Source organism: Chionomys nivalis, chromosome 5, assembly GCF_950005125.1.
Source record: "Chionomys nivalis chromosome 5, mChiNiv1.1, whole genome shotgun sequence".
Classification (NCBI taxonomy): Eukaryota; Metazoa; Chordata; class Mammalia; order Rodentia; family Cricetidae; genus Chionomys; species Chionomys nivalis.
The window spans coordinates 67,073,439-67,096,194 of NC_080090.1; the positions used below are offsets into that span (position 1 = coordinate 67,073,439).

Consider the following 22,756-nt stretch of genomic DNA (forward strand, 5'->3'; position numbering starts at 1 on the left):
AGAACATAAAACTCTCAAGGAAAAATACTTACTACATAGCTAACTCTAAGGAATTTATACTCAAATATTCTGTCTTAGAAAAAAATGAGTTGGATTATGGAGTGAGGGGGGCATAGTATATAGCTCTAAAGGCCACAAGGCAAAGACTATGTGACCAGGAGGCATGGACATGGAGGACTGAGTTGTCACAAATCTCTTGCTTCTGGCTGACTCCCACAACCATTGACTCTCACCTCTTCTCCCCCAACTCCTCTCAGACTCAAACACGCTTCATCAAAGCCCGGTGGCATAAAAGAGAAGCCACAAGCAAAGAAGAGAACATTCATCTTTATAAAAGGATTCAGGAATCACTGGTATTAGGCCAGGGTTTGGCTAACTTACAGAAAATGGATTCTATGCAGTGGCAAAAAGTGGCTACTGAGAACCTGAGGCAGGGCGGCTCTCTCCGGGTAGAAATGACGACATCTCCAGTGTTCTTAGAAGGTAAGGGCAGCCGGGCGGTGGTGGCACACGCCATTAATCCCAGCACTTGGGAGGCAGAGGCAGGCAGATCTCTGTGAGTTCGAGGCCAGCCTGGTCTACAGAGCAAGTACCAGGACAGACTCCAAAGCTATGGAGAGAAATCATGTCTCCAAATCAAAAAAAAAAAAAAAAAAAAAAAAGAGTAAGGGCAATCACATTTTTCTTTTCTTTTTTTTTAAATCTTTACATTTAGAGAACTTGAAAATATAAAACTTACTTTCTCAGTGATCATTTATTATGAGTCAGCACTGTGCACTACAAAGATTGCTTCACTTAATCTTCAAAGTTACACATCAAATAAACTCCAAATAACTAACAACCAAGGCCCAGACAATGCCACCCTTCAAGGCTACACTGAAAATGACTGTCATGATCTGAACCCAGGCAAACTTACTGTGTTCTCTACTGGCCCTGGAAGCCATGGCACTGGAGTTGGAAAACCCATGCCCACCGAAGCATTGCCATGGTTAGCGCTGAACACTCCATGATGGAGAAGCCCCACAAAAGACCACCACCCATGTATGCAATCAGCAAGAGCATTTATTACCGCGAGAGTGTGAGTGCAGGCATGCTGGAACCACACATCCGACACACAGGAAAAATGGCAGCCTGGAGAGAAGCTCACAGGCTCCTTTTCTACACAGCTAAAGGAATTCTAGAAGCAGTTAGGTCATCCTGTTTATGATTGGCTTACATGAGTGGCAATCATATTAGTATGTTCTAATTGGCTAGGGCTAGCAGGAACTGGTAAAAGCTCCAGCTTTTCCATTTGGGGGCAAGTTTGGACAAGTCCCAGGCTCTGTCGTTTTTTGTGAGGGTTGTGATGTTGTGAGGGCTGGCTTAGGCCTGGTACATGCCATCTCTCTCATTGTCCTTTTAGGAAACTGAAACTCAGGTCCAGCTGTAAAAATGGGGAAAGTCCAGACCTTTCACATCATGTGACACCCATCTGATGTTCCACTTCCTGCTTCCAAAGAACAAGGATTTGCATTTATTGGTGGTAGTTCTGAGACAAGAGCTATTTCACAGTAAGGGAGAGGCACTCCTGTCAAAAAATACAAGTTTTGCACATACTCTACAGTAGGGATGGATTCTGTGGCAAAGGAGGGAATATGAGGCTTAAGACAGTGATGCCATAGCACTAAGGATGAGAGACAGAGATGCTTCCCCAGTTGAATATAAGATGGACCTGGTCAGAGGTGGCCAGGCTTTAAGAAGTGTAGTAATAAGAGCAGTGGGCTAAGTTCTGGCACCTGGCCGCCCGCACGCGGCTAGCTTTATCCAAAATAATTACACGGAAATTGTATTCTTTTAAACACTGTCTAGCCCATTAGTTCCAGCCTCTTATTGGCTAGCTCTTACATTTTTATCTAACCCATTTTTAATATTTTGTATAGCACCATGAGCTGGCTTACCAGGAAAGATCTTAACCTGTGTCTGTCTGGAGTGAGAGAATCATGGCGACTGCCCTGACTCAGCTTCTTTCTCCCAGCATTCTGTCTGTTTACTCCACCCACCTAAGGGCTGGCCTATAAATGGGCCAAGGCAGTTTCTTTATTAAATGAAAGTAACTCCTCCATCATTTCCCCTATTTTTGTTTAAACAAAAAAGAAAGGCATTAACTTTAACATAGTAAAATTACATATAACAAAACGGTTATCAAGCAAGAATTACAGTTACAATATTTATATCTATTTTATCTCTTATCATAACTAAGGAAAACTATAACTATCTATCCATTCTTCAATTCCATCAAAGACTCCAGAAGGATATAATATTACCTAAGTAAACAAGAACTAAGAAACTTCAAACTCTAGAAATGACAGAGACATCTTGCTGCCTGGACAGTCACTCAAAGTTCCTCTGTACCGTTGGGGCATCCATCTTCAGCCTACAGGCCCATAGTATCCAGCAGACATTTCCATGAAGCAGGAAAATTCAAAGACAGTTCAGTCACTATCTGCTGTGTCCTGCAGAATGTCTCACAGACTCTTTCATGAGTCAGGAACCCCGAAAGACCATCTCACCTTTAGGCAAGTTTAGCAGTCCTCTCTCTGCGGGTTCCTTGTGTCCAGTTTATGCAACAGTCCAGGCAAGAGCAGTTTCTTGCCCAAATGGCTATCAAACTCCATAAGTAGCCTCTTCGATGCCCATCGTCCTCTTGAAGTAACAGGTGCTGCCAGGAACAGACATGTCTCATTGTCATGAAAAGCCCTAAGTTATTAAAACATTTAAAATGCCATATTCTGCAGATAATCTTTCTATATATCAAATCAAGAAAAAACCTACATGATCCATGATCCTGGCCTCTGAGCTGTTAGTTCTGAGACTAATTCACCAAAAGTCAAAGCCAAACCAAGAAAAACCCTAACAAATTCTTGGACATGCATGTAAAAAAAGTTAATGCAATAGGAGGACATTTGAAATTCATTTGCATCACCTCCTGAAAGGTGGTTTCAAGGGATCAAGAATCATCTAGATGAATGAGTTACTACTCACATTGAATTGTCAATAGTTGATTCAGTGTCGCATCCCTGTACTAGCAGAGAAGGCGGACCTCTCATTCTAGAATGGAGGGGAGTCTATGCTTCTTTGATTCTAATTTAGCTTACAAGATTTTCATTCTTTATGCAAGTCGGCTATTTAAACACCATTGTCTGATTCAAATAACATTTTAAAGGCAATGTCTCCAAGAAACGTACATGGATATTTGACCCTAAAATGGACAGCTAAGCTCTGCCTTTATTTTTCCTTCACAGATGTAAACAAAATGACCTTTGAGGAGCTCTCCTACAAGTACCCAAAGTTGGCCATAGAAAAGATCAGTGAAGACTACAAAATATACTGTGAAAAGGCACCTGCAAAAGGCAAGTGTTCAAGGTTAGGTGTAAGGCAGGGTTTGTGGTTGTTGTTTTCAAATCTAAGAATTCCCATACTCTAGAGGCCTAAGCCAAAAGAGGAACCAGACCTTGTTTGCAAGGAGATATTATGTTGTCAGAGGCTGCTTGTTCATTCCCAAAACAGAAATAATCACACAGAAATCTGCATTAATTGTAATACTGTTTGGCCAATAGCTTTGAGGCTTTGGCAGAGGAACTCTCCAGATACGGCGGGAAGCTCAGGAGTTAGAATGGCCCTTTAGAGTTGTCCCTCACTGAAGGAAAGTACCTAGGCTTCTGTACTGCCGCCTTGACGGCGATGGAATGTGTTTACCTGGGGCAGAGGGAGGAGGGTGGATAGAATACAACAGTGGTTCATTCAGTTTCCTTTGGTTCAGGAAACAGAGGGAACAGTGAGCTATCCGTAGCCAGCACTGCTGGGAGAATGAGTGCTTTGCTCCCAAAGGGAAGATTCAGGCAGCTTCCACTGCGCCCACTTGCTTCACATAGAAATTCCATTGTGTCTTGAAGCAGCTTCTCCAGAGATCAGCTTGGTATCTTGGAGACTGTATTCTGGAAGGACAATCACACCTCTGTGACATGTATGGAGAGGAAGGTTCCCCCCCACCCCCCCTGCCACCTTCTCTGCTCCCTGTGCTGGGCTCTCATCCCTTTTAGCTGGTACCTCTGCTGGACTTGGAGAACCTGCCAGGCAGGGCTGAACACCCTAGACCATCATCCCTGATGTATCTGAGATCCACTTCATCATGAGTTCCCAGGCTGATGCTGCTTCATTTGATGACATATCATTGCTGAGCTGAGCAAAGAGCAACACGAAAATTGTCCCTTTCCCTTACTGTCCCCAAATGCTGGGCTCATTCTATTTTTCTCCTTTTCCATGTTTATGCTTACCCTCTCTGATCATGAGAAGCCTGATTCCCATTGTCTTAAATTCACTCATATTTTTTATAGCCCTGTCATGCGAGTAGTCGGTCTTCACCACCACCCCTTTGTTCTCACAAATGCCCATCTCACCGCTTCTGGTCTTCGGAGCTTTGCCCCGGCACCTCCATGCCTGAGCAACTCCTTACTTTGCTAGAACTCCACAGCTGTCTCAGGGTCATCCTGCTCTCTCTTATTGACCTAAACTGGCAGGAATAAGGGTCCCAAACAAAAGGTGAGGTGTCAAGGGGAAGCACCAAGGATGAGAAATAAAGATAAAGGCAACAGCAGGGTCCAGGATGCCTTGCGTAAGCTGATGATGTAGGTGGAGGCTGCTCTTTTGTTTCCCAGCCACCCTGACCCAAATAATCACACAGAAACTATATTAATTACAATGCTGTTCTGCCGATGATTCAGCTAGCTCTTGCATCTTGAATTAACCCATTTCTATTAGTCTGTGTATCTCCACGGGGCTGTGGCACACTGGCAAGTTTCCAACATGGCAGCTTCACAGCATCTTTTTGACTTCACCTTCTCTCTCTCTCTCTCTCTCTCTCTCTCTCTCTCTCTCTCTCTCTCTCTATCTCTGTACTGATTTTCCATCTGATTTTATTCTGCTAAGCCTTTGGCCAAAGCAGCTTCTTTATTAACCAATGGTAATAAAACATATTCACAGCATACAGAGGGGAATCCCACATCATGGTGACTCATGCCAAGCAACTTTACTGGGAAGTAGAGTATTGTACATATTATTTGCAAGGGGTGAAATGACCAAGGTCAGCAGGGAGCTAGGTCAGACAATGTTAGCAAAGAGAATATGGGATACCTCAGACACAGCTGTCGAAGGGCTGATAACCATAGCCCAGGAGGAAGAATTGGGTCTCCAGAAAGCACAACCTTGAGTCCCACAAGGCACTGGCTCCAGCCCAGCCCCGGCCTTTGTCCTTTCATGAGGGCCTCTGAGGCCTCTCGGGCCACTCTGGCTCCCCATATCTAACAATCTGTGTTGGGCCATCACCACATGTGGTCACTCTTCCTGTCACTCAGGCTCTGGCCTTCAACCCAGCTCTCCCTTCATGTGGATGGATGTATTCCTCATCTTTGTTAGGTGCCTTGTTATCCCCTGGGTGGGCTCTCTGCTCATCTTGCCTGGACTTTCTTAGCCCACATATGATGATCCCTTACCACGGATATCCTCAGTTTGCTCACCTCTGATGTTCTATGCAGGCCCACGCCTAAGGGATTGTCATTTTCCTTAGGCAGAGTGTTGGTCCATGTTGGCTTGCTTTCTTTCCTTTAGTATGAACATTCTTTCTCAGCCCACATGAACTCACACTGTGTCAGTGTTTTGGTACATCCTCCAGTTTCTGCTTCTGTTCCGAACTCTGCTCACCATTAGGGAAGTTCCTCTTACTCTGCCGGGTCCTGGTATCCCACTGAATCATTGTGGCTCATTTCTTCTTTCGATGCTAGCTTTTTATCTGCCTTGTTCTTGATTTTACTCCTAATTATCACATAATTTAATTGTTAGGAATATGAAGCACGGGCTGGAGAGATGGCTGGGGAACTCTGTAGCTTTGGAGCCTGTGCTAGAACTCCCTTTGTAGACCAGGCTGGCCTTGAACTCACAGAGATCCGCCTGCCTCTGCCTCCCAAGTGCTGGGATTAAAGGTGTGCGCCACCACCGCCCAGCTTCATAACTTAAGTTTTAAAAGTTTCTTGAAGCATTTCCTGGTATCTGTCAATATTTTAGGATACAGTATTTGTTCTGATATTATCATCCTGACGGGGAGAATATGCTCCAGGTAATTTTGATTGGTCGTTTTTGCTCTCACAGCTTTCCTCAGACCAGAGAAGTGATATGGCTAACCTGCTGATTGCCAAATAACCCCATTCCAAGTAAACGCTTTAGGAACTGGAGAAATGACTTTTATATAGGACTGTGGGCCCAGTAGACCCAGTGTGACCTGGACCTGGTCCAAGACTCTATCTAAACACTAATTCTAATGAGCATCTTCCCTAGTGAGAGTCTGAGGGGTTCGTTGTTTTTACTCTTTACTCTTTGGCTTTCTGGCTCTTCATTCCTTGGGGTCCTGCTACCCAGGTCCCAAACAAATCCCACATGGAGGCTTATTCTTACATATAAGGGCCTATCCCTAGTGTGGCTTATTTCCAGCCAGCTTTTCTTTTTTTAATTAATTAATTAATTAGTTTATTTTTTACATACCAATTCCAGTTCCCCCTTCCTCCTCTCCTCCTGCTCCCCTCCACCTTTCCCTCACCCTGCCCCCCATCCACTCCTCAGTGAGGGTAAGGCCTCCCCTGGGAAGTCAATTAAGTTTGCCCCATCACCTCATTGAAGGGGACCCAAGTCTCTCCCCCGCCCACCTTGTGCCTAAGCTGAGCAAGGTATCTCTCCATAGAGAATGGGCTCCGCAAAGTGAGTTCATATGTTAGAGTTAAATCCTGGTCCCACTGCCAGTGACTGCATACACTGCCCAGGCTACACCATTGTCACCTATATTCAGGGGGCCTAGTTCGGTCCTATGCAGGTTCCCCAGTTGTTAGTCTGGAATCTCCTACTAGTTCAGGTCAGCTGATCTTGTGGGTTTCCCCATCATGGTCTTTACCCTTTTGCTTATATTATTGTTCCTTCCTCACTTTCTTTTGTACTCCAGGAGTTCAGCCCAGTGGTTAGTTGTGGATCTTTGCATCTGCTTCCATCTGTTTCTGGAAGAGGGTTCTAGCTTCTCTTGGGTTGTGGACTGTGGGCTGGGTTATCCTTTGCTTTATGTCTGGTATCCACTTATAAGTGAGTAAATATTATATTTGTAGCCTCTTATGAGTGACTACATATGATATTTGTCTTTCTGTGTCTGGGTTACCTTATTCAAGATGTGTTTTTCTAGATCTGTCCATTTGCCTGCAAATTTAAAGATGTCATAGTTTTTTTTTTTAACCACTGAGTAATACTCCATTATGTAAATGTATCACATTTTCTTTATCCATTCTTTGGCTGAAGGGCATCTAGGTTGTTTTCAAGTTCCTAGCCAGCCTTTCTTAAATTATCCCATCTATCTTTTGCCTATGGACTTTTCTTACTTCTTACTCTGTGACTTGCTGTGTAGCTGGGCGGTTGGTCCCTGATGTCTTCCTCCTTTTCTTACCCCTTGATCGCCAATCCTCTCTTCCCAGATTTCTCCTCTTATTCTTTCTACCCACACGCCCCTTATTCTTTCTCCTGCCCAGCTATTGGCCAATCAGCTCTTTATTAGACCAATCAGGTGTTTTAGACAGGCAAAGTAACCCAGCACCACAGAGATAAACAAATGCAGAATAAAAGAATGCAACACATCTTTGCATCATTAAAGAAATATTCCACAGCATAAACAAATGTAACACATCTTAAAACAATATTCCATGACAAGTCCGTGAAGACATTCTGGATATCCAGGCCACGGCACTGACTGGATATCACCTTTCTAGAGATGGTTCTGTTTCCTTTCCAGCCGTCATGATTAAATGCTTGACAGAACAGCTCTAAAGGAGAAAAGGGTTCTTGGACTTTCAATCCAGGTAGAACCAAAGCAGGAACTCGAGGAACGAGTCACGCCTACAGGGAAGAGTCTGTCAGTTTCTGAAGTTTCTGGCATTCACAAAATTGCCAGCTATCTTAAGAAAAATATAAGGTGGGAAGTCTTTCTAATTTTTCAGGTCCCGAGCTTTTGTTTATGTTCAATGTGGCTTAAACATTGAAAATTATTACTTTTAACATAATCTTCCTATATTCACCATCTTTTCTCTAATCTTCATATTTTAACCAAATTTCTTATTGGCTTATTTATGATTTTGAGATGTTGTTTTTTTTTTTGAACCCAACTTTTTAAGTGTTTGGTCCTAGGAAGGATTTTGCTTTTGGAACTTGATGGATTTTCTTTTTCTTTTATATCAAGACTTCTACAATCTGGATTTCATTTTTTAAATCAACCCAGTTGCATTTATTTAGAATATATATATATATATATATATATATATGGCTTTCAATCATTGTTGTATGCTGCCAATCAGACATACTATTAAATCACACAAAATACCCTGCAAGTGCACATTCTATTTAATATGCATCTTAAGTCAGTGACTGTATAACCGGGTCATATTCTGATCTTGAGCAATGAAATGACTCTCTTCCTACCTTTGATGATTTTATAGTCAGTGTTTTTCTTCTATAAAATTAAAGGGTTTTAGGTAGTCAAGGTTATCCGCAGACTGAATTTATAATCATCAATGCCCTTGAATTTCCGAGCTCCTGCTCTACTTTTCAAATACTAGAATTATGGGCAAGAACATCACATGATGGAGGAAGGTCATTGGTTAAATAATAAAGAAACTGCCTAGGCCCATTTATAGGCCAGCCCTTAGGTGGGTGGAGTAAACAGACAGGATGCTGGGAGAAAGAAGCCGAGTAGGGAGTCGCCATGATTCTCCCACTCCAGACAGACGCAGGTTAAGATCTTCCCTGGTAAGCCAGCTCATGGGCTACACAGAATATTAGAAATGGGTTAGATCAATATGTAAGAGCTAGCCAATAAGAGGTTGGAACTAATGGGCCAGGCAGTGATTAAAAGAATACAGTTTCCGTGTAATTATTTCGGGGCATAAGGTAGCCATGCGGGCGGCTGGGTGCCGGGGACGCAGCCCCGCCACTCTTATTACAACAATCACATGTGCTAGGGTTTGAGCCCAGGTCTTCATGAAGACTAGGCAAGCATTCTGTCAGCTAAATGACATCCCAAACCCCCAAAGGGTTTTGATGATGGTGAAATCCGTGGAATCTATTATTTTTCAAAAACATTAAATGCATTTCTCAGAATAAAGTTCTAAAGTGCACCACAGAGCAAGACACCTGTTCTGAATTGTGTGGGGGTTGCCAGAATACCATCGCAATGCCGTATCCTTGGAAAGAAAATGGTTTTAGTTAAAGCCAGAGGTTGAGTGGAGCCTCTTACAGTTGAGGTTAACAGTCAGTAAGTTCAATGATTACAAAGTAAAACTTTCAAATGACCCATGGAGTGTTTCTGAGAGGACAGCCAAGGTGTCAACAAAGATGGAGCACATGCATTGTGGCTGAATGAAAGAATCAGATTAGAAGGCAGGTGGCTCTCATCTTCAGTAACGTACCTAGAAGAATAGTGGACTTGGTCTCAGCAGTCTCTAAAGAAGGTAGGCTCTAGGCATGATGGTCCATGTCTCTAAGGAAGGTGGCCTGAAGGCCTGATGGCCAATGTCTCTAAGGAAGGTAGGCTCTATCCCTGATGGCCAACATTCATGAGTAACACACCTTGACCTGATGACAGTGTCCAGGTGTTCAATGACTGGACACAATACTTGTAGTCAATGCCTGATAAACATCCCTTCTTACTCTCTCTTTATAAAATATTGTTACCTAACTTTGTGGTCTTTTTCAGGCTATACAGTAGAAATTGTTAAGCAGCCAAGACACATGGGCTCACAAAGGAAAACATCCTTTGTTAAAAAATCTGTCACAAGGAAGCCTTCCATGAGACCAAGGTAAGATGGGGGATCCAGCTATAGCAACATCTTTAGGCACAGACTCTTTTCTGTGTGGAGGTCCCCAGACCTTTTTCTGTAGCTCTTATGCATATGGACAAGACGCTCTGCATGTTATGTTGCTTATTTATGTATTACCAAATAACTTTTTAAAACTTAAATTATTACAGAAAACTTTTTAAAAATTTTATTTGTATATAGAATTATACCAAATATATATGCTATATATAATATACATAATATAGATTATTCCCTTCTCATCAAAATTGTTCTGCTTAACTTAGTCTTCTCTACTTTCATTTTTTTACCTTTGTGTGTGTGTGTGTGTGTGTGTGTAATCGAATACACTTAATTAGGTTTACTTGCATGAGAACAGTTAAGAGTCATTTACCTGTGCAAGGGCAAAGTACCCATGGCTAGACCACTGGGGACTATATGACTCCTCTTCCCTCAACAACTGTTAACTGGCTGCAGCTCCCCAGGGAGGGGTGGAGCCTTACTAGCCCCTCCCCCATCCGTGATGGCACGTTGAAAGGCTGGGTCTCTTAGAGGTCTTGTGAGGGTCTGATTGATCTGTGAGTTCACAGGCGCAACAGCCATGTCATGTTCAAATCCCAGCACTTCACAGTGCTCCTCATCCTATACCTCCCACAATTCTTTCTGTCTTCTCTTCCAAGATGTTCCCTGAGCCTTGGAGAGGATTGATGTAGATGGCCCATTTCAGGCTAAGCACTCACCAGTGACTTGTTCTGAATATTTTGACCAATTGTGACTCTCCACATTAACTAGCACTGTCATGGACACCCTTCTACATTAGCCTGCATAGAGCTACTGACTTCCACGCTGTGGATGAAGCATGTTTTGTTCAGTCCTATCCTTCCTCTAGGCATTCACACTGCCTTTTATCTTTCACTGCTGTCAACAGCACATGTAGGTTAATTCATTTAGGAACTTTAGGTTCCACACTACTAAGGTGGCCTCATGACTGGTGTTTTCCTTCCTGTGGCTCCACTTTCTAATCTGTCTCCACTGGGAGAAGAGTCTATGACATTTCCTGCGGAGGCAATAATTGTCTTTCTTTCCAATTTCCTTTGTAAATGTAAGTTTCTCTTCTGTCTGGTCCCGCAGCTGTTCAGTCCCAACAAAACACAGAGAGGCTTATAGTAATTATAAACTGGTTGGCCTATTAGCTCAGGCTTATTATTAACTTGTTCTTGAAACTTAAATTAGCCCATTATTCTTATCTATGTTTAGCCAGGTGGCTTGGTACCTTTTCTCAGTGCAATATTTTCGTCTTGTTTCCTCTGTGTCTGGCTGATGACTGCAGACTGAGCCTTTCCTTTTCCTAGAATTCTCCTAGTCTGGTTGCCCCAACTATACTTCCTGCCTGGCTACTGGTCAATTAGTGTTTTATTAAACCAATACAAGTGATAAATCTTTACAGGGTACAAGAGCATTATCCCACAGCACCCTTATCACAAATGTCACTTAGACATGAAAAGTTTCCCAAGTGTTACATCTGCTATAATTCCCTGCTCTGAGCCTGCATCCCCAGAGGCCGCCACTAATTCTGCATGCTATCTTTTAGTGCTTTGTACTTTTGGCATGATTCCTTCTTTCTTGACTAATTTTCTCTGAGGCCAATTTGTTCATTTTATTCCATTTTTTCTAATTGCTAGCTACAAGAAGAGTTCATCTGTAGATTATGAAAATATAGTAGTATACAAAGAGACAATCAAATCTCTGGGGAAATATTTTGTATAGAAAAAAAATGCCCACAAGAATTCTTCTGTTACTGTAGCACCTCCTGTCTGTTCCACACTCAGAATAAATCCCCCCCGCCCTTGGATAATGGAAACTGGTTCCCGGAAGGCAATCACTGTTCCTCTTGCTGCTCTAGTCTGTGCTCATCGCTGTTCTCTACTCAGGCCACAGAAACAGTTCCAACTTCATTGGCCATGGATAATACAAGTCCTTTCTAAATCGTATAAGTCATACAGCATGACTTAAGATCATAGCCAGGGTCAGAGACACTACAGTTGCAGGTCTTCTAAGCTTGTCTCTACCCCCCATTCAGTGTGAGTTATTATTGATCCTACGCTAGTCTCAGCCATTCTAATGATATAGATGATAATGCTATCTATATAATACTTCTCATACTAATAAGACAATTCTTGTCACTTTCTACTTGTTGTTTGTTTGCTTTTTGGTTTCTCAAGACAGGGTCTTATGTAGCTCTGACTCTTCTGGAACTCATTATGCAGACAAGGCTGGCCTTGAACTCAGAGACCCACCTGCCTCTGCCTCCCCAGTGCTGGGATTAAAAGCTTTTGCCATAATACCCAATAGTTCTTGCTCTTAATCTAAGACAAAAGAACTCAAGATGACTTTGAAGTGTTGTGATCAAGTTTTGTGTGATTCCCATGGGGGTACATCAGAAAGAGAAAGAAATATTTTGAGTACAGATTTTAAAAAGTTAGGCTGTAAGAAGAATTCCTAAGCTGCATGTAAAATTTCAACTGCACAGAAATGATGTCATGAATAGGTTTGCAGTCCCAGACAGAACAAAGATGGGCCGAGTTAACTACTTTTCTTGGCTTTCCATAAGGCCTTAAAATTATAATTAAAAACAAAAAAAGAACGGTGCCTACAGAGACGGCTCAGTGGTTAAAAGAATTTGTTGCTTTTGCAGATGATGCACGTTCAATACCTAACACCTGTGTGATGCTAGCAGTCACTAGTTTGAGGGCTCCATCACCTTGTTCTGGTCTTTGCTGGTACAAGACATACAGGTGTTACACAGACAAGAAGGCAAAACACTCATACATATAAAGCAACAATGAATATATCCTTTAAAATATTTCTGTGATGGATAAGTGTACAAAAATATATTCAGTAGCAAAAGCATAAAAAGGAGTGTGACACTCCACAGCTTCCAGTTTGAATTATTATTTGAACTGTGATATACAGTCTTCAAAGGGTCTGGTGAATTTCAGTGTGTGATTTTTTTATTTGCATCATTTTTATTATAACATTATAAAATAAAATAAAAAGAATGAAAAAACTTTAAGAAAAAGCAGAGCAGGCACCTTATGAAAACACACTGTGGGGAGCAATGCTCTCTAGAATTCAATCCTGTGAGTCAGTTAGAGAAAAATAAACTAGAGAAAAGCAAATCAAACCATCAACAGCAACAACTTGAGTGAAATGAAGCACGAGAGGGAATGGGCCCCACCTCCACCGTAGCTACAACGGTCGTACAAAACAGCCAGGGACGCACAGAATGTATGTGGTATGTGGGGCAGGCAGCACATAGGAACTGGTTCCCATGAACTTGGCCGAAACAGCTAAGAAACTATTCAACAAACTAAAGGAAATTATGTTTAAAGAACTAGAGGAATGTATGATAACAATCATTAATCAACTAGAGAAAACCAATAATGAGACCAATTATAAAACAACTAAATTCAGATCCGCGGTAGAAAGAACGTAACAACTGCATGAAAAGCTTGCTAGGCGGAATTAGCAGATCTAATGTGGAGGAGCCAGGGAACTGGAAGATGGTTCAATAGACATTATCTGTCTAGAGCAGCAGGACCCACACCGTAGAAGGATCCAAACCCTCCATGTGTACCACGAAACACACCACATAGGCAGAAAGACAGACACAAACACACAAAAGAAATATAACTTAAATTTTGTTTAAAAATTTTGTTTAAAAATGATGAGGACTGTACAGAAATTGAGATTGTTAAAAAATGAAGGATCAGATTCAACAACTTAATGTCCTATACCTATAGAAATGCCCAAATTTCTAAAAGCAGACTCAAAGACAAGTTGAAAGTGTTGGTAAATCTACAGAAACAACAACAAGATTTTAAAAATCTCCCCCCAAAAAGTAGTGATTAAAAACTGGATCTCCTTCAAGCAGCATCAAAAAGTAGTGGTTTGCCAGCTGTGATGGCACACGTCTTTAATCCCAGCACCGGGAGGCAGAGGCAGGCGGATCTCACAGGCCTAGAGGAGAAGCTGTGACCCGTGCCCGGCTCCTTTCCCTACTCGGAACAGCCGCCATGATCATTATCCTTCCCCTCTACCAACGATGCTCTGTTTTCCAGGAACTTGACAGAAATCCTCCTAAATTCTCAACACCTGGAGTGCTTCCGGGAATTTCTCAGAGACCGGAAGGCTGAAAACCCGCTGCTGTTCCTGATAGCCGTGCAGAAGATCATGATGGAGACCAATGAAAAGACTTACAAGGCTGCTTTGGAGAATATAACCAAGACTTACTTCCACGGCAAGGTCCCTCCCGGTACGCCTTTTCCTCCGGATTCCCGCTTCAGTTTCTTGGGAGGAAAAGTCTGGGAAATAGCCTGGCTCCATGAAAACCCCAAGAGAGCAGAGCAGGGGAGTCTCTGTAATACTCCACGGGAGCAATATTAAGACTGTGAGAATTAATGCGGAGAACAATATTAAGCCCAAAGCCATAATATCGGTAAAAGGAGCCACGTGTAAGATGCATTCATATACATGTTCATTTCACTTCATGTTGAAAATCGAACCTTAATCCCTGTAAGGTAGGGACAAAAAATACTTTGAAGTTAACTAGCTTATCTGATTTGTGGAACTGTAACACAAATTCAAATTACTTGATCGTGAAATCAGCTAGCATGGGGCTAAATCTAAGCAAACGGGCGTTTTCCTCCATGCCCAGATGTGAAAAGTTGAGCCAGGGTAGAGAATGGTCTGTCTGGAAATCGTTCATGAACCATCTTGTTTTCCTGTCCGATGTGGTGTTAAACTTGACCCGTGGAAATTCCTCTTAACTAGTGGCAACAAATAAAGTATTAGTTTACAGCCCTAGCAAAAGAGGGTGCACAAGTGCCCCCCTGGAGGCAGACAAGCTGCAGCAAGGCCACAGAGCAGAGCTTTCTGCCTGTCTCAGAGGAGCAGGTGAAGCTTGTGTGGATGGGGAGGGGGCTTGTTTGTTTTCTGGTTTTTGTTTGTTTGCTTGCTTTGGTTTTGTTTATAGTTATCTAAGACAAGGGTATAAGTACAAAAGTAGAAAAAGTTCAAAGTTAACAAATCTCTCTAGTTCATTTGTTTTGAAACAGGGAATTGTCACATATTCCAGATTGGCCTGAAACTCATGGGCTATTTTGCCCCCGACTCAAGCGCGTAGCCCGGCTAGCTCAGTCGGTAGAGCATGAGACTCTTAATCTCAGGGTCGTGGGTTCGAGCCCCACGTTGGTGCCAAAATGTAACGGCGTAAACGAATGCAGACAGATTGTAAAAATATATACAGCTTTAATGGGGAAATAGACTTACAGAACCACCGTTCCCGCGGAGACCAGGAAAGCAGAAGCAAGTACTGTGAGCACGATTGCCAGATTTATAGCTATTAGCCCGAGGCGAACACGCCCCCTAAGGGGCGGAACTTATCCCTACATCTATGCAGCCCAGACTGGCCTAAAATGCTGACACCTCCTACTTGTGCCTGTCATGTGCTAGGATTTACAGACATGCCCCAGCCCAGTGTGTCACAGTTTGTAGGTGCAATTCGAACGTTGTAACAATGAACTCAGAATCACCGATACTGCGCTGGTGTCACACTGAGGAATTAGAAGAAGTTATAAAGCACTAACCCTGGGTGTCACTTAAACAAGAGGGAGCCCAGATTTGAATTCTTTAATTTTTTCCCTGTGCCTCCCATTGTCCTCTCTCTGTCCATATGAGTCTGAATCCATGCCCACCTACGTGCTTCTTGTGAATCTGCCCCTGTGTCTCTGTGTGTTCCTGTGTGTGTCCCTAGCAAGGGGCTTTGTTCTTTCTTATTGGACAGCACAGAAGACACCATGTGGGGGAAGGAGGCGAAACATTACAGAATTTTATTTTTCAAGATAGGGTTTCTCTGTAGCTTTGGTGCCTGCCCTGGAACTAGCTCTTGTAGACCAGGCTGGCCTCAAACTTATAAAGATCCTCCTGCCTCTGCCTCCCAAGTGCTGGGATTAAAGGCGTGCACCACCACTGCCTGTCTAGAAATGTTTAACCCAAGGGACGGAGTCACTGATTCTAACTGAGCCCAACTGATCCAGATAACAAACAATCCAATGCTGTCAAGAAATATCCATATATTGCTCCAGCATTTATGCTGGGAATTCATTTTTTTTTACATTGTTTTTTATATTTTGTTTTTTTTTCTTGCTGATTTTTTTATTAATTAATTAATTTAATTATTAAAGATTTCTGCCTCTTCCCCGCCACCACCTCCCATTCCCTCCCCCTCCCCCAATCAAGTCTTCCTGCCTCCTCAGCCCAAAGAGCAAGCAGGTTTCTCTGCCCTGTGGGAGGTCCAAGGACCACCCACCTCCATCCAGGTCTATTAAGGTGAGCATCCAAACTACCTGGGCTCTGGGAATTCATTTTATAAGCTTGTTTGGTCTTGTTTTTCTATCCTCAGCCAATGATTATCATATCATACATACATGTGTGCATTAGTCTTGGGACAGGGACATGGAAGAGTACACATTTAAGACTGCATGTTGGGAGCTGCAGATCCCTGGCCCCTTGACTTTCTCCTTGACTTTGCCTGCTGGAGTGAACTGAGCAAAACACCTGTGCCTGCAGCTGCTCTGGGCACGAGACCCTGATGGTAGGCTGATGGGCCTGCAGCTGAAATATCCCGAGAGCTGGGCATGCATGGCTCAGGATCCTTATATAAGCTTCCCCTGAGCACAATAAACTGGGCATTGGCACTCTTGTATCAAGAGTGACCTCTCTCTCTCTCTCTCTCTCTCTCTCTCTCTCTCTCTCTCTCTCTCTCTCTCTCTCTCTGTGTGTGTGTGTGTGTGTGCCTGTCTCTGTGTCTTTAAGTCTCCAAGCTTAGTTCCCTGCTCACGAAAGCATATTGACCTGTAGTGGCATGGGGCACTATAGGCGTAGTACTATATAGTACAGGATCTTTCGGGTTTTTACAATTGCACCTATGTATTAGCTTCCCTTGTTAAAATTAATTGCATGAGAAATCTAAGGCAAGGATGGTTAGTTGTTACATTGTTCTCTTAAGGGCGGGTTCACGGCCTGAATACACAGCACTAGTTGTCTGAAGCCTTAAGTGTCTTCAAGGTGCATTGTTAATTCTGACTGTGTGGTCCAGCGAAAGGTCCTGTCTTGTAGAATGGAAGAGATATTGTTGTCATAATGCATTGCCACATATAAGAAATATTTATGTGCTGATTTTCAGTGTGAGTTCTATATGCAGTTATTGGGGAAGGGGATCTCAAAGAGAAAGGAGTGCCCAGATTTTCCTTGGTTGCATTTTCAGGTCTCATTAACAAACCTTCCTACCTCTGAAAACAAGGAACACCATGCTGCACCATGTTGCCAGGATGCAGTCTTGTGAATCTGTCCCTGAGTTGATATTTGTGTCTTGAGCTCTCCTTCTGCACCCAAAGACTGTGTTTTACTCCTTTCCTCCTAAGCCACCCCTAAACTGGAAAACTTCATCCCGGGCTACAGAAATGAGCTTAAATTTTAAGATTTCATTTCCCTTTAAGCTTTCATTTTTGAAATAGAACTAAGAAAGATAGTATTTTGCCGACAAAACAATTTCCCATAACATTTAAAATATTCTTTAGAAATCGTCAAATTGTAGAAGGCTCAGAGTGAGGCCAGAGTGAGAACAGAGGGTCCTGAGACTTGCACGTGACCCACCAAGCAGCAGACAGAAATGATGTTCTTCCTCTCTCCTTCCCTCCCTCTCTCATCATTTAGAAGAGATGCTGCAATGTGATGCTCCTTATATCAAAGAAACCATCCACATGCGCTACATCACCACCACCACTCTGCTGCTGCTCCAGGGCTACGTAATGAAATCTCTGGAAGAAAAGTGGTGAGCATGCCCAGAGAAGGCGGGCTCCTTCTGGAGTTGCTTCCTGTCTTTGAAAAGCCACATTAAGCCAAATTCTTCTAGTCTTCATAGCATACCGCCAGAGCCCTCCTCCAAGAGAAACACAAAACTTGCTTTCAAATCTCCTGCCTGCCAGCACCAGTGCAACACACACACGCATACACAAATATACATACACACATATACACACACAAACACCACATACGTGCACACACATATATACCCACATACACATACCCATATACACACAAATACACATATATAAGCACATGCATATACACATACAAGCCATATATACATACACACATATATACACAAAAACATACATATACACACAGACATGCATACACAAAAACACATATACCCACACAAACACACACATATCCACACAAACACACATATATACACACAGACACACAGTCACAAACACACATACACACATATACACAGATACATGCATATACAAACACATATACACACACATGAACTACACATATAAACACACTGACACACATACATACACATATATACACATACACACAGACACAGATACACATATACAAACACACATATATACAAGCACACACATACATACACACATGCACACACACACAAACATACACATAAAAACACAGACACACATATATTTATACACACAAACTCACATACACACACAGGCACACACATACACAAACACACACACATATCCACACACATGCACATGCACACGCACACATACACAAACACACATATACACGCATACATACACACATGCACACACATACATACACAAACAAACACAAAACACATACATATATACATGCAAATATACACATACAGACACATGTACATATGCACATACAAAGACATACACATATATACACACACAGGCATGCACACACACACAAACGTATACACATAGACACACAAACACACACACACGATGAGGAAGAATGCAGTGTTGAGAAGACTGACTTACACTGTATAAGAATTGAGACAATAAGAGGAGCACAGAAACTGACTTGAAACAAGGCTGTCTTGCTGTGTTTCAAGAGCATGGCTTTGTCTTCTTTGATCTTCTCGGTCTCCTTTCTGGTAGGTTTAAAGAGTACCAAGACATGTTCCCACCACGCCCTTTGGAGGTGGAAATTGAAGTACAGCCTGTCTCTCAAAGGAAGCCCTCAAAGGCAGCAATGCACCTACAGGAATCCCAGGTCAGTGAGGACGAAGAGAAAAGGGCGGGACAGACAGGAAAGCCATTGTCCCTACTGACATTTGAAACACCACTGGAAGAATTACTCTTGGGGTTGGGGGTCATGTCGTAAGCCCTGTTTTACAAAAGGATAATCTGAGGCTCAGAAAAAAATATACTGGGAAATCTCTTTCTGGTCTGCCTCTGTCACCAACTCAGTGACGGGTACGAGGGTTAGATACACGGAAATGAAACTGTCAGAGTTTTTTGTTTTTTTTTTTTTTTTTCTGCCCATGTTTATTTGGAGATTGTGGACTGGCCATCAGGCCAAATGTTTTTCTAATCTTTCTGCATAAGGATTAGTTTGATTTCTACATTCAGACACTGGCAACGTAAGCCTCCCCTTGCATAGGCCTGGAACAAGTGTCCCTCAGACCGGCAAACCCCAGAAAGACAATGTCAGTGATTGGCACTGAGAACACCATGTCCTTCTCCTATACATGATTACCCCTCTTACCCTTTGTCTCATGGGAAAAGAGGAAGGGGGAAGAGATGGGGACGGTACTCGGGGAAGTCTTATGCGGTCTGGAAAAGCACACATGCTCCTTTCAGCTTGGACAGAAAAATTGACCCCAATTCTGTCAGACTCCAAAGGTGAAATCAAGACATAGCTGAAAATTAGATTTACCCCCAATACTGTAGGCATGAAAACCTGCCACTCTTCCCTTCTCCACTCCCTCTGGTCACGAGCCGAATCTCCAGGGCACCACAAGTGAGTGGATGCTTGAAAATTATATGCAGAACCAGAGAGCTTTGTTTGAATTTCAGTTTTTCCTGTCAGATAGAAAGAAACCAAATGTTCTTACTGCCTGCTGTGGGCCACACACTATGCTACACACACACACACACACACACACACACACACACACCAGAAGGCTGTGGGTTTTGTCTTACACAAAGACTCAGATCAAGTAAACTGACCCAAATCACACAATTACAGAGAAGCTAGACTCTTCTCTAAAAGTTTCTAGCCCACCAAACCCAGTGCAGATTTAATACTTCCCTATCAGTTCCCTAAAGCTACATTGGCCCACATTGGCCTTGCTCTTCTCTCTCTAAGAACTGGGGTATAGGAGTGAGTACTCTCATCAATAAGATGCTTTTAGTGGGAAGTACGCTTGAACGCATTGGCACAGGAAACCACTTCCTAAATAGAACCCCAGTAGCACAGCCACTGAGAAAAACAATTAATAAGTTTTCCGGAAACTGAAAAGCTTCTGTAAAGCAAAGGACACGGTCAACAAGACAAAACGGCAGCCTACAGAATGGGAAAATGTCTTCACTAACCCCACATCGGACAGGGCTGATCTCCAAAATATACAAAGAATTGAAGAAATTGGTCATTAAAAGAACAAATAATCGATGTCTCACATTTTCTAGAGGCAAATGAACTGGACAACAGTCTCCCTGTATTTATTAAAGGCTTGCAGAAGCAGAATACATTTGCTTGTGTGGGGGAGGGGACAGGAGTGGGGAAGTGAGCATGTGTAAACTTTTCTTAAGAGTTAGAAATTGGTCCGTTTATCTCTCTATTTCTTTAACACTTTAAGATCTCCTGGGCTGTCATTTCCTCCTGTGAGCAGAAACTGGCTTCGGTCCTCTGTTCCTTCCCATTTTGAGTGCTGGCCCTCGCTGCTGTGGTGGAGGGCGTTTGAGCCAAGGCATTATGATGACTGACTGGGGCTAAGCTCTTCAACTCGCCAGCTATGGGGTCAGAGGCAGGCTGACCTGTGTTTCCTCATCCTTGAAGTGGGAATCCACAAAATATTCCTTTCTGGAAGGAAGGATTCTGAGTGTAGTTGATAGCAGGTTTGTGGCACACAGTAGGTTTTTGGCCAATTAGCCACACTAATGGACACCCCTTCTCTTCCCCAGAGGAAAGGATGGTGGAAAATGATCGGCTTCATCAAGAGTTTTTGCAATTACCGCAGAGTCATGAAAAATCCCAAGAAATGCCAACAATTTATAGATTTCATCCACCTGGAAATGTTCAACACCAAGGAGAGTGAGTAGTCACCCCCTGCCCTCATGGTCACCCCTGTCTTCATGGTCATCCCCTGTCCTCATGGTCACCTCTGTCCTCATGGTCACCCTCTGCCGTCATGGTCACCTCTGTTCTCATGCTCACCCCCTGTCCTCATGGTCACCTCTGTCCTTCATGGTCATTCCGTGTCATCATGGTCACCCCCTGCTATCATGGTCACCCCCTGTCCTCATGGTCACCCCCTGCCATCATGGTCACCCCCTATCCTCATGGTCACCCCCAACCATCAAGGTCATCCCCTGTCCTCATGGTCACCCCCTGTCCTCATGATCACCCCCTGCCATCATGGTCACCTCTGTTCTCATGGTCACCCTCTGCCATCATGGTCACCCCCTGTCCTCATGGTCACCCCTCCCATCATGGTCACTCCCTGTCATCATGGTCACCCCCTGTCCTCATGGTCACCCCCTGTCCTCATGGTCACCCCCTGCCATCATGGTCACCCCTATCCTCATGGTCACCCCCAACCATCAAGGTCATCCCCTGTCCTCATGGTCACCCCCCACCATCAAGGTCACCCCCTGTCCTCATGGTCACCCCTGCCATCAAGGTCAGCCCATATGAGAATTCAAGCTCTATGTCAGGCCTGCATAAGCTGCAGTGAACAAGAACTCCAGAACCTGAGTGGCCAGCCCTGCCCAGGCCTGCCTGGACAATGGTGCTTCTCAAAGAGCCAACAAGTGTGGGAAATAACGAAGGTGTTTAGAAAGCTCACATTTTAAATATATAATATTTTTACTAATTCTCTGGGAATTTTACACATGTGTATAATATATTTTGAGCATTAACCTCTTGCTAATGCCTCTCAGATTCATTCCCCTCCTCCCCACGCAACTTACAATCCACTGAGTCCAATTTGTCTGCTCATATTTTTGTGCTGCCCTCCACTGTAGCATGGCCATTCTTACCAGAGAGGACTCACCTTTTGTAAGATGAGTTCCTTATGCTGTTTTATGTGGCCTTTTAAAACATCTTTTAAGTTTTCCTGCCTGTATAATTAATGCATGCTATTAATAAAGAGGCAAAAAATTACAAGGACATGTAGGACACAAAGGAAAATCTTTAGAGATAACATTGCCAATGCTTTGAAGCCTACATTCTGATTACACACACACACACACACACATCCAAACTTTCCATTTATAACATACCCTTTTCTTTGGTATTTTATATTGAACATCACTTTCTGTCAGTACACCTCTATCTGCCCAGTTTTTGACTGCCATAAAGTGTCCATTGTATAGATCTATTCAAATGCTTCATTCATTAATCTCCTCATTCATGACCATTGCTAAGAATGCTTTAGGGTACGTCCTCCAGCAGGTGCTGAGATGTCAGTGGTAAATACTGCATCTACCACTTTTACTTGAGGGAGTTAAAGAGGTGGCCATGTGCCTCAGTTTCCTCCTCTGTGGAATGGGAATAACTGTCCTGACCTGACAGAGCTCTTGTGAAGCTCAGGTGAGATGATAACTTAGGCATCCTTGAAGTAGGCTGTCGGAGTCCATGTGGGTCCAACATAGATTCCCTAACCCAGCTGAAACGGAGTCGCGAGGAATAAAACTGACACAGCTTACAAGGTCATCTTGAAAAGGGCCAGAATCACTCTTTATTCTCGGAACATCTTATATCTACATTCA

General features: G+C 43.1%; 1 protein-coding gene across 1 annotated transcript in view; it reads left to right on the top strand.

Annotated features, from left to right (window-relative positions):
• The window catches only part of Rgsl1 (regulator of G protein signaling like 1), a 67,673-nt gene that overhangs the window by 22,058 nt on the left and 22,859 nt on the right, over positions 1-22,756 (top strand). Inside the window, exons 9-15 of the mRNA XM_057769136.1 lie at positions 258-483; positions 3,282-3,389; positions 9,809-9,911; positions 14,030-14,223; positions 17,685-17,802; positions 18,920-19,034; positions 20,948-21,077. Of these exons, the coding sequence (XP_057625119.1) occupies positions 258-483; positions 3,282-3,389; positions 9,809-9,911; positions 14,030-14,223; positions 17,685-17,802; positions 18,920-19,034; positions 20,948-21,077 (994 nt within the window). The remainder of the gene's footprint in view (positions 1-257; positions 484-3,281; positions 3,390-9,808; positions 9,912-14,029; positions 14,224-17,684; positions 17,803-18,919; positions 19,035-20,947; positions 21,078-22,756) is intronic.